The sequence below is a fragment of the Miscanthus floridulus genome, chromosome 15, assembly GCF_019320115.1.
Source record: "Miscanthus floridulus cultivar M001 chromosome 15, ASM1932011v1, whole genome shotgun sequence".
Taxonomy (NCBI): Eukaryota; Viridiplantae; Streptophyta; class Magnoliopsida; order Poales; family Poaceae; genus Miscanthus; species Miscanthus floridulus.
In genome coordinates, this window is record NC_089594.1 from 34,174,574 (window position 1) to 34,187,178 (window position 12,605).

The 12,605-nt window shown below is 46.0% G+C and overlaps 2 protein-coding genes across 2 annotated transcripts; one reads left to right on the forward strand and one right to left on the reverse strand.

The window, feature by feature from the left end:
* The first annotated feature begins 1,209 nt into the window (after positions 1-1,209).
* On the forward strand, positions 1,210-4,163 carry LOC136507338 (glycerol-3-phosphate 2-O-acyltransferase 6-like). The gene is made up of 2 exons (XM_066502099.1): positions 1,210-1,260; positions 3,603-4,163. Exons 1-2 carry the CDS (start codon positions 1,210-1,212, stop codon positions 4,161-4,163), a joined length of 612 nt encoding a protein of 203 aa, XP_066358196.1.
* A 400-nt stretch (positions 4,164-4,563) lies between these two features.
* On the reverse strand, positions 4,564-7,104 carry LOC136508346 (amino acid permease 3-like). Its single transcript, XM_066503000.1, has 3 exons — positions 6,282-7,104; positions 6,015-6,157; positions 4,564-5,926 (listed from the first exon to the last, which is right to left on the reverse strand). The coding sequence occupies exons 1-3, from the start codon at positions 7,006-7,008 to the stop codon at positions 5,291-5,293; spliced, it is 1,506 nt and encodes a 501-aa protein (XP_066359097.1). The 5' UTR covers positions 7,009-7,104; the 3' UTR covers positions 4,564-5,290.
* Positions 7,105-12,605: the final 5,501 nt, after the last annotated feature.

The window sequence follows — 12,605 nt, forward strand, 5'->3', positions numbered from 1 at the left end:
GATCTGTCGCCGAAATAGAAAGGTTTTTATGGTGATCCGAATCTGTGAGGAGACGGCCTTGAAGCTTGTCGTTGTCGTCCGCCTCGCAGATCCATGAACCGAAGATGAAGGTTGATCCCGTCGAGAAAATCATGTTGTTGAGGTCCGTCGAGCTCTCGGATGCAAATTCGCCAAAAGCCCCTACCTGGCGCGCCAGCTGTCGATGTTTCACCACCGATAGCCTGCCACGGGGGTACTCGGGGCAGTTTGTTCGGGCTTCAGCGTATGCAGAACTCGACGGTAAACGCAAGAGACAGTCGATTTATCCTGGTTCGGACCCTCGATTGTGATCGAGTAGTAGCCCTACGTCCAGTCGGCGTTAGCCTTTGCGTTGGATTGATTGTAAAGTGTTGTGTTGTCTCTAACTCCCTTCTAAGAAGCCCTGCCCTCCTTTATATAGTCAGGAGACCAGAGTCTTAGTCGGTTTATAATGTAGAGTCCTAGTAGGATTACATGGTAGTATTACTACTAGAATTATATAGGAGAAATCCTAATCAAACTAGATCTCCTCTCTTCCTTGCGGTGTATCCCATGGTCCCCGCATCGACAATACCAAAAATTACAAATTGCGCCTATAAAAATTGCAGTAAACGAAATCTATAATTTTAATATAAAACATATACAATAACCATCACACTGAATTTTAGCAAATCTCATGCCTAGCCTCCTATGATGAGGATGGCTAGTTTATATAGCCTCCGTCCCTATATAGACTACAATATGACTATGGGCTAACATAGTGTCATGATCCGGTCGTGACTAATGCATAAGCATTGACATCATCAGCATCATTAACATTTTAATCTTTATTTTGGAAAGATCGTATATAAAATTATGTATTTTCTAGACTCTGTAGTGCACTCTCAGACAGCAGATCACCCGGACCATTCTAAAATACATAGCTTTAGACTTAGGTCTTGTTTGGATTCATCCAACTAAATTTAGCTAGCTAAAATTTCAAAGTTAAACTTTAACCAACTAAAAGTTCTCACAACTAAACTTTAGTGATTTTGTTTGGATCCTCCGGCTTATAGACTTAGCTAAACTTTAGCTGGTCTTTTAGTTTGGCCGTTTGGATCCCTAGCAGATAAATTTAAAATTTTGCTGGTGGATCTATCAATCTGCACGAACACATGTTCCGGTGGTTCTTCCTAACAGGCAAAACACTTCATGCACAGAAATGAGGTGTCCACCTTGAGAAGTCATGGCCCCACATATCAGGTATGTGCATATCAGGGTAATGACCTAGGGGAGTAGGGGGGAGTGTTGTAAAATATATAGACTCTATTATAGAAGGAAAGAAGAAGAAGAAATCATAATCCTAGTACGTTTGTTATGTGGGCTCTTACCAAACTTTTATATCTTAGCATGAGTATATATACGTGAGAGTTTTATGTTGTAATCATCGATATTCAGAGAAATAAAAAATAGTCTTCCTATCTTATGTCTATATGTTCTACTTTTATTTATTATATTGATCATGAGAGACGAAGAAGGAAAGTTTAGCGACATGTTTCACAACACAATCCAATCAATCATTCAAACCACAGCATTAATTTTAAATTTCCTTCTATCCTGGCGGCAGGTCATTTTGTGGACTATATAAATAAATATTGAGAGGCCAGATTAATGAATTTATTATCTAAAAAATATAAATAAATACTGTTTGTACCTCAGTGGTAAGGCAAATTGCCCTTGTTGAGGCCCAAGGTTCGAACCCTTCTGCCCACAGTGCGTGTTTGTGTTCTTTTTTTCTCCGGTGGGCCTTGGATCGAATGCTCCAGGCAGGCTAAGCTCGGCCACTCGGCCGTGCAAGCGGGTAAGCAAGAGTGGACGAAAAAAGCAAAGAGACGGAAAAGCCGGCCGGCATAGGAAAAATGAATAGAAAATCGGGCCATTGAAGATTTCAGGCCGAGCTGGGCCGTGATGACTGAAAGGCTATGGTAGTCTGCTGCCATCCTTTTGGGCTCGGGTTTGGATAAAACTGGGGAAATTTTGGGGATTTGGGGATCTAGGGTTTTGGATCTTGGGAATTTGAAGTACTTGGTGTTCTTTCTTTTAAATCCCCTCATGCGTGATGATGTGACACACCACTGAAAACCCAAGATAGGCACTATTGTGCTTCGTAACATGAACTAGGTATAAACAAGAGAACTGCTAGTCCTAACTTGAGCTTACACAGAGTTTAAAGAAAAAACTTGAGCTTACACAAAGGCTCTTGTGCCATTGGTACATTCATAGGATCTTAAGGTCTAAAACTAGGACACGAGAACATAAATGAACTAGTGCTAATCATACCTTCGTTTGACGAGTTAGCTGTTAGGGCTAGCTGATGAACCGTGCCTGGTTGGAGCCGGCAAGAATCCAGTAAATGTGAGGTTTGGGAATATCCCTTTCTAGTGTTGCAGCAGCTGCCGATGTTCTGGGATGCCTCTCCATTTATCCTTGCTGCTACACACTTGGGAGGCTTCCTTTGGGCAGTATTAGTGGCTGCTATAGGTCAGTACTTGCCCCTGATCGAGGCACATGACAGACCTCTGATGCACTAGCTATAACTTTTTTTGAATTGCAAAGGACACTGCACACTGCAATTTAGGACACAAGCAGTCAGATGTTTTCACATCCAGTTGCTTAGGCCCTGTTTAGTTGCCAAAAAATTTTGCATAGTAACTGTCACATCGAATCTTGCGGCACATGCATGGAGTACTAAATGTAGACGAAAAAAAAAACTAATTACACAGTTGGTCGAGAAATCACGAGACGAAACTTTTGAACCTAATTAGTCCATAATTAGACACTAATTACCAAATACAAACGAAATGCTACAGTGAGCCAAAATCCAAAATTTTTTGGATCTAAACGCACCCTTATTATCAATCCAACGCTGCCCAATGGTTCTTTTCTGGGCAAAAGCCATCGTCCACCCATCCCTGACCCCGACATGATTGCACTGCATTCTTCCTCCGTTTGAACCGGTAAATGCATGACTCCCTTTCTGATGCGTCACGTGTGTTTGATTTGTTTGATTTCTTGATGTGGGAGTTGCTTATTTGGGGTTGATTTTCACAACTTGTGCAGTTATGGTTGGGGAAAGTTATTTACCGATTTTATCTTTTGTTTTTCTTATTTTATTAGGAACTAGACCGTGCTCGTGCGTTGCAACGGGAAAATTAGGGCATTGCCTTCTCAATTATGGTCTAATTTTTTTCCCGAACTCAATCAATCAATCACGGCATTGCCTTTCATTCTGGGTTTCTTTCCTTTAATTGTGCCGGTAGGGAAGCGATTATATGGGAAGTTTTTGGTGCTACTAGGTGGACCTGTGTTGAGGGGTTTTGGTCCTGCCAGATAGACGTTGACAATCCATTTATTATAGTTGTAGAGATAGACCAAATTGTTTAGAGCTAGTTCCAGCCTAAGAGCATCTCCAAGAGTTCCCTAAATCCCCTCCTAATCCTTGGTTTTTAGAAATATTAGAAAAAAATCATCTCCAACAACTCATAATACTTCTTCCTAAAATTTATGCACTTGTGAAATCTTTTCCCGTTCCGCGTAACTTTAAGCGGACGCATCTCCTCCTTCCCGCGCCTCTCCTTCCTCCCGCGACGCCCCTGCCGAGGAGCGAGTACCGGCGGCTGCTGGTCTTCCACGACGGGCGCCTCGTGTGCCGGCCCGACCCGCTCGCATGCCTCGCCATCTTCCTGTGGCTCCCGCTCGGCGTGCTCCTGTCCGTGACGCACCTCCTCCTCGGCTTCCTCCCCAACGGCGCCGGCCTCCTCCTCGCCGTGGCCATGGGCTTCCGGATACGCGGCACCCTCGGTGGAGCAGCGGAGCCGGCGGGCGCCATGTTCCACGGCTCCACGGTGCGGGGACACAAGTGGCTCGACTCCGTCTTCTTCCTCATAAACCCGGCACCGTGGTACGAGATCCGGATCCTCACGCCAGTGGCCACCTGCAGCAGTGGCGCGTCGGGCCTCGACGTGGCGAACGGCATCCAGCGCGTGATAGGCGACGCGCTTGGGTTCGAGTGCACCAGGCTCACGGGCAGGGACAAGTACCGGATGATCGCTGGCCACGACGTCGTCGACGCGAGGTTGTCGCCGCCAAAGCCGCCGCCGTCGTAGCTGGAGTTTGCATGTGCGAGCGTACGCAAGCAATGCACGCATGCAGCGCATCGTGGAACGCGTGTCATTTGCGAACTTCGAAAGCAGGGCTGGGCTGGCCGGAAGGAGGTGGCAGCCGGCTGGGAGTTGGCGGTGGCTGGGAGTTGCGGCAGCGGCTGGCACGTCGCGGGAAAAGGGCTCGCGACCTGTGAAGTCCGGCGAGCAAGTAAAAAACAGCCGACAAAAAATTGATGCGGATGCAAATTTGATTTTTTTTGGAAGCCATTTATAGGAAACTCTTGGAGATGGCTTTTTTTTTCCCCTCCTAATACCTTTTGGGGAGTTGCAAAACTATATGATTTGGGGAGGGAAAAATAGGGTACTGTTGGAGATACTCTAATTGAACCAATCCAAGAGCTTCCTAAAAAATTAACCCTGAAAACTCTTTATTGGGGCCTCTCTTCAGCCTCTAAAATTAGTTTCCTCCACAACAACTCCCTAATCTTTGCACCCAAAAATAATTTAAGCTCACCACGTCATTAGTTAGTTGGATCAAGAATTTTTCCGTCCGCTCATCGCCTAGAGCCCTGGACGGTATGCTTGCCGGCGGACTGAGCCAGAGGCGTCTGCACTGGTGGCAGTGGCCTCACCGAAGCGTCGACGGACAGGGGAAGCCGCGTCTGCACGCCGACGGACAAGGGCTGCCACATCTGCGTGTTGATGGACATGCTCATGCCCATGAAGAGAATCAGCAGCTCCTGCCGACCTGATTTCCAATCGTTTGACGACTGGGTGGAAGAAGATAGGAGGCAACTTTGACGTCGGGTATACCTACAGAGCACGCCAAAAGCTCGGCAAAATGGCGCGGACGAGCGTGGTGGGGGCGCGTCTTCCTTTTGCAGAGATGCAGGCGCTGGCTTGTTTTTTTCAGTGCGGCTGTGCGAGTCAATCTTGGGGGCAGGCTTGGGGAGCTGTTGGACCGATGTTTTACTGGTAACCACGCAAATATATCAGTTTTAAGGTGTTATTAGTTTTCCCTCGGAGATGCTCAACACTAGGTCGCCTTGCTTTGCTTGCCTAGTGATCGATTGTTTCAAGAGTTGTTCACGGTCCTGCGTTTTACACAGATCCCTCCACGTTCTTGCAAGTTAGCCGCTGAATGGCCGGTACACCTTGAGCGCGTCCACGACGTCGGCGATGGAACCGGCGGCGGCGGCAATTGAGACGAGGAGGCAGGTGAAGCTAAGCGTCTGGAGGCTGATCCACCTGGGGCTGCCACGAGGCACGCGGCGTTGCTTGATGTACATCTCGACGGGGAAGTAGACGGTGAGTGGCCAGAACGAGACGGCGCCGAGAAGCCCCGCCACGTCACCGAAGAACGGCAGCAGCATGGCCACGACGGTGGTGACGCACACGAACGACGACCGCCACGTGAGCCGGAACACGCTGAGCGCGAAGGGGCCCACGCGGAGCTCCCGTGAGATGAAGGCGCTGTCTGGCCAGGCCGCGGCGGCGCGGCGCTCGACGAAGGCGAAGATGGGCTGGCAGAACACCTGGTAGGCTCCCACGAGGTGCACGACGATGGCTATGTTGGCCACGTCGAGCAGCCAAAAGGGCTCGTAGAAACCGAAGCCGGTGAGGAGGTTATCCGGGGCGCCGTCGCCGAACGCCGCGTACCCCATGCACCCGCACAGCATGTAGAATATGGTTGTCGTCGCCACGCTGAGACGCGTCGCTTTCTGCATCACCTTCGACTCCGACGGCGGTGGTGCCTTGATCGTGTCCTGGAAGAAATAAGCGATCTTGGTTAGAAACAGAACAATATCTCTGGATGAAGAAAACAGAGCACAGCATAGGATCGAGGCTTGATACTTGGATTTCAATGAGGATGTTGGAGAAGGAGTAGGCGAAGGCGATGTCGCCGAAGGCCTGCAGGGTGTGCCAGATCTTCTGCGTGGAGGTCACGCCAGCGCCGAAGGTGATGCTGGTGAGACTGCCCTTGAACCCACCATTGGCTGCAATAATTCATTCCATCGATTCAGAACGAGCAGTAGCTAAATAAGAATCCATCAATCGTAGTCACTGCATGCATAAGTATCTAACCAATCCGAATATCCGATTGAAGAATCAATAACTTACAGATGGTCTGTGCGATTCCGAGGGACAGTCCGATGGAAGAATAAGTGAAGGACATGACGGCGGCGACAATGGAGAGCCACCAAATCTCATCGAAGTCCGGTATCTGGGAGAAGAGAATCTGCACGACGCCGAAGAGGATCATGTACGGGGTGCTGGAGCTCTTGCAGGGATCACCATGACCATGGGTGTGGAAGCAGCCAGCTCTCCTGATGGCCTTCATGCTGATGGACGACGCGATGGTGTAGCCAATGGCGACGCCGACGAGGTTCGCGTACTGGATGACGCCGCAGAACACGACCTTCTTGCCGCCGAGGTTGGAGCGCACGGCGTCCATGTACGTGTAGTTGCGCTTGCCCGTGTCGGGGTCGCCGGTCCGGTAGCACTCGGCGAGCAGCGTGGCGGTGTAGTAGGTGACGAAGGCGAAGAGGAGCATGGCGGCGGGGCCGGCCACCCAGCCGAGCTGCGCGATGGCCCAGGCCAGGGAGAGCACGCCGGAGCCGATGACGGCGGTGATGATGTGCGCGCTGGCCGTCCAGAACGTGCCCTTGCGGCGAGGACGGCCGTCGTCGTCCAGCCACTCGGCAGCACAGGCGTTCCCGGCGGCCTCCGCCGACACCTCCATGGGCGGAGCCAAGTGCTTGCCATTAGCTCCTCCGTTGTGCGGTGGCAATGCCGGTACCGGTGCCCCTGAGGAGTATGAGCGAGCGAGCGAGCTCTGCCTCCTCATCGTTGTGAATTTAACAACGCAGCTAGCAGGCAAGCGCTTGCGAGTGTTGAGGGAGGCTGCCAGTGCTAGCCTGCTATGCTAGGTGATCGAGGAGATGCGAGGAGAGGCTGTGTGGGAGGAGGGGAGGGACGAGCCTATATATAGAGGAGAGGCAATTCTATTTTGGTGTTGCAACTTATTGTTAACAAAGTACAAATAGAGATACCATCACACTTACATCAGGAAAAAGAAAATGACATGATAAGATTAACATCTTAAACCCTTTTCACGCTATCTACGTGAACTGCAAGCAACTAAATACTAAAAAGGGTTTATACTCCACAACTAGCAAGTCCACGTGTACCAATGTTGTGTGCAACTTTTTTAAAATTCTGAAATTAAGTTGTCATATATATATATATATATATATATATCTTCCTGACACACTTTAATACTTTGAATATATGTTTATTGTGATATGTATGTTCCTTTCTTATATAGTGAATTATTTCCAAAATTTATTTGGTCTATACATGCTCATGAATGGTCTTATTTATGTTGTTTTGGTAGTAGGGGACTATAGATAATGAAATGAGCCTATTCACTGCACGCGTGTTGGCTGCATACTGCCATCAAATAGCAGCTAGCTACCTACAAATTACCAACTCTAGGGTCAAGGAATGATGATTTTTTGGTTGTCGAATATCAGCTAGCTGCATGTAATTGTGTTGGGAGGTACATAATGACATAAAAAATGCCTCTTAATAATCGGCACTTAAAATTGTGCTGGCTGCTAGGTACGTAATTAGAAGGCTAACTAGGAGGCAATAACTACTATATAGCTTTGTATTTGTCAACAACTTGAATGATGTTCCAAGATTGTTGAATATAATATTTATTACTTTAGTTTGTATGAACGGTTAATATTGCTTTTAATGGTTGATTAGTTGCTACGAATTGAACAACAGTTTCAATGGCTAAATAACCCGTGTTTCTAGAAATGCAAATTGACATGAAAGATGTTCCCTGAAGGGGTCATACCGTCAGGAATTGCACAACCCTAATGGTAGGCGGAAAAACCTGTTTTTCCCTGATGGATTTGCCACCGATAGGAAGCTTCAAACTGTCCCTGACGGGTTCAGTGCCTGGAAATGGAAGTTTAAAACTTTGCTGACGGTTGAGCGACTGACTGCAATGTTTAAATTATCTCTAATGGGTCAGTAGCCGTCAGGACCGTCCCTGACGGGAAGTTTGCCAATTGACACGTTAGATCTTTCTTGACGATTATGATTGTCAAGAAATATTAGGTGACGGTTTTCCGTAAGGAAAGATTGATTTTTCCTGTCAGTTTATCTCTGACGGTACATGAGGACAGAAAAAAAAATTGCATGAGGTGGTGGCTTGGCCCTCCTAAATGACCTTAAACTAAAACCTAACAGTAATAAAGAGTTTTAGATCTCATTGAGACCTATACTTTTAATACAAAATTTATCTTCATCTTATAATATAAAATATTTACAAACTTTTTGCGCAACAACTATTTAGAGGATCACCTCTAGAAATTGCTTTATTCCTAGAGGTGGTCGCTTAAGATAAGAATTCTCAAAATGGCATTTCTGGAGATCCCTTTGAATTCTGCTAGGTTGAATCCATAGACGTACCTGAAAGTGTGTCGTGCTAGCAAGTGCGTGTGTGCAGCACGAGAGGCCAAGCATGAGGGCCAAGGTGCAGCAACATCATGCTTGGGTACGAGATAATTGTTGGAAGTCTTATTCTATGCCCACTAACTGCGTCTTGTAACTTTAATCATTCCAGTGTAGATGGTTTTCTTTACATGTGTAAAGGTACGGTTAATAAAGAGGATGAAAAGGGTGTAAATTAATTAAAGAATTTTCCCTTTACTCTTTTGCAGTTAATTAATTAATTAACTATTACACGAAGGCCGACATATAGCGCATATATGTACTCACTGTTCTGGACGATATTTTGGCATGAAACGACGACATGGTGGTGGAAGTCGTTAACCTCGTGCAGTGCTATCAACTTCGACCATCATTTGGATTTTGAATAAAATGACCAGCGAGAATATTATTTATGCTACTGATGGGGATAGCAGTAGAACAATATCCAACACAGTACAAAGAGAGAGCGAAAAGAGATGGCAACCAACATCAACACCAACAACATCACATACATAGACAAACAACCATTACCAACAACCACAGAGAGAGCTAATTAACAAGCTACAACTCCCACTAGGGAGGCATGTCGATGAGCGCAGAATTTTGCGCCACCAAGGGACAAAACTCCGATGAGCTCCATTCCACCGGCGATTGTAAGGCACTGAGTCAAGATTGACAGGCGACAACCGTGATGTATGTCTTCTATGGAGTCCATCCGGGATCCAATCGTCTTCCACCACTGCTACAGAATGTCCATCACCGCCGGCTCCAGACCCCTCATCACCGCTGGTTTTGGCTCTCGGCGATGAAAGTTGTTGGTGATGAAGAATGTTCATTACCGCTGGTTGTGAACCGGCGATGATGATAATCTATCACCACCGGTTTGTGTTACCAGCCTGCAGTGATTAGGATTTCTAGAAATTCCAAAATTGGATCAAAAAATAGCTGAAAATTTTGATTTAATCATCGGGAAGACCCCAACATCTAGCTGCACGGTTGGTGGTGAGATTCGAACCTAAGGCTTTTGTCCTCGTGCGTAGCTGCTCTAACCACTCCACCCCTAAGTCGCTCCTATATATATGGCATATTCATTTCTCTATTATTCACTTCTCAGGATTTTGAAATGAATATTTAGGACCCTAGACAACTTCAACGGACAAAATCATCATCTACAAAGTTGTTGTTCTAATCGAGATCTACAACTTTGATGTTGGTCGTCTAGCCATCCGAGATCGTTTGAACAATTTGAATTTAAAAGTGTGGGAACTTCAGCCATACTTTTGGGACCTCATATGAATTCAAATTAAAAAGTCAACAACTACAAAGTTGTAGTTCACATCGAGTCTACAACTTTGGTTTTGGTTGATTCTCCATCCAAGGTCATTTGAAAAATTGAAATTTCAAAATTTTAGAACTTCATATACAAATTTGAGATCCTAAATGATTTTAATTGAAAAAGTCGTCAACTACAAAGCTATAGATCACATCGAAATCTACAATTTTTCTTCTGATCATTTTTTAATCTGAGGCAGTTTGTACAAATCGAGAAATTGAATTTTAAAATACGAGAGCTTCAAATGGAATTCTATGATCGTAAATGATTTCAAATGAAAAGTCATCAACTACAAAGTTGTAGATCTCGTCGAGTTGTATAACTTTGATGTAAAGTTTGCTTTCATCTGACTTTGTTTTAAAAAGTTATGCATTTTATTGTGCTGCAGCATAAGTCCAACCGTTGGTGAAAGTGATTTTTACCGCCGGTTCTTAACACAAAGCGGCGGTGAAAAATGGGTCGCCATCACCGCCAGATGGTGACACAAACCATCGGTAATGATAGGCTGTCATCGCCAGTTCATGTTACTAGCCGGCGGTGATAGCCATCCCTCTTTTCACCAACGGTTCGTAACACAAATCGACGGTGAAAATCATTTCATTAATGATTCATAATACGAACCGGCGGTGATGAGTATCACTGCCGGTTTTTAGCAAACATGCGGTGAAAGGGTCGGCGGTGATTATCAATTCTGTAGTAGTGCACCTACGCCCCTAGAGGGGACAAAGCCTCCACGGTTGGAGGACCGACGATTGGAGAACGAGGAGCTCCAAAGAGAGGTGATCAGGGTCCCACTAACCCATCATATATATGATGAGAGGATACAATCAAGGAACCTAGAGAATGTCAGAATAAAGACACTTGCAGCAGATATCAACCAACAAACAGCTTGTGCTCCCGTATAGGAAGTGCCAACAAAAAGGGCCCTACAGAATAGTTGTGATAGGGCTAAGATTGATGACCCTCCATGGCGACGCCTATAAGTAGGATGCAACATCGATGATGTTACCACCACCGCCCTAGAGAACCAGAGCTAGGTTTTCACCTAGTGGGACCCAACGGTTGCAGGGTGGAGAGGCTACAATGACGCCTCTAGGGAGGTTAGTGGCGCTCAAAGGTGTCGCCGTCGATAGCACATACAAATTATGTGCACGGCTTTCGCCTAGGCTCTCCAAGCCCTGAATTGAAGAGGCAGGACAACGAGCATACCTCACCGCCTACCCGGTGCCCCTCTGCGACCGAGGCTACCCCCATGTAAAGGCAGCCATGACTTCATCATGCGCAAGTTGCTGGCGCTCATAGTAGTGGTTGTGGAAGCCTCATCGGGTCTCATCCTCAACACACTCGACACGCTGGAGGGGCGGCGAGCTGGTGGGCATCCGGCGGGCCTCGGCTCGGTGCTGGTGCTGCTATGTCAGTGGACATCTAGCAAGCTATCAACATTGGCCAGCTCCATGGGTTCTGCCCTGCCGGTGACAGTAGCCTGCTATGGTAGGACTGGGCGTGCCTGGAGTGGCTGGGCATGCAACCGCTGGAGTCTATGCTCACCGTGGGCAACTCAGATGGGTACTGGAAATCTTGTGGTGGCGGTGGCGGTGGCGGCTCCTAGACTTTACTGCCTAACACCTTTAATTTGTAGCATGCCCTCCCAAAGTTGCAGTTGATCACAAACTACTAGTGCAGTATAGAGCATCAGTCCCGGTTGGGAAACCCCCTTTAGTCCCGGTTGCTATTACCGACCGGGACTAAATGGTCCCTCATACCTTGCCCCGGGGCTGACATATTTAGTCCCGGTTGGTGTTTTCAACCGGTACTAACAATTCTTTTTTTCTATTTCTTTCCTTTTCATTTTATGGTTTCTTTTCAATTCAATTCTTTTTTGTTTCAATTGGCTTTTCATATACGAATTCTACGCTGCTAATATATGTCCATATATACGTACATATAAGGTTCCCTTAGAGCATTATACATAAATAACACACTAAAATGTATGGAACTATATATATGTACATAATAAAGTCACAAAAAGCTTGTACTCATGTCCCTGGGATTTCATTAAACCCTAATCTTCAGTCGTATGGCTACTAGGTAATATTTCTTTTCTGTCATAGTAGTACACGCCTTTGGGATCTATGACCTCATCCATAAGAAATCCTGACAATGCCTATTGAATTTCTTTGATCTGGTCAGCTCGTAGGACCTTTTCCTTCCTCCATTTAAGCTTCAATTCGAATGAAAGGAAAAGTATGAATATATATATATATATATATATATATATATATATATATATATATATATATATATATATATATATCATTATATATCAACACAATGATAATAAATAAATTGTGTATGTTTTTTATGTACTTCGAGGATCTCTTCACTTGTTCTCATTGAGTACTGCATGAGGAACTCACAAATGTAGCATCCACATAAGTTGTTCCCCAATCCCTACTGTAGACACTACTTTACGAGAAAAAGATTTGATCATCATCAACTAATGAAACATGGTAATAATGAATTGAACTAAATAAAGATGTGGTGACCTAGCTAGTACTTACCGGATGTTGGACTATATCTAGAGGCACTTTCCAATTGTGTAG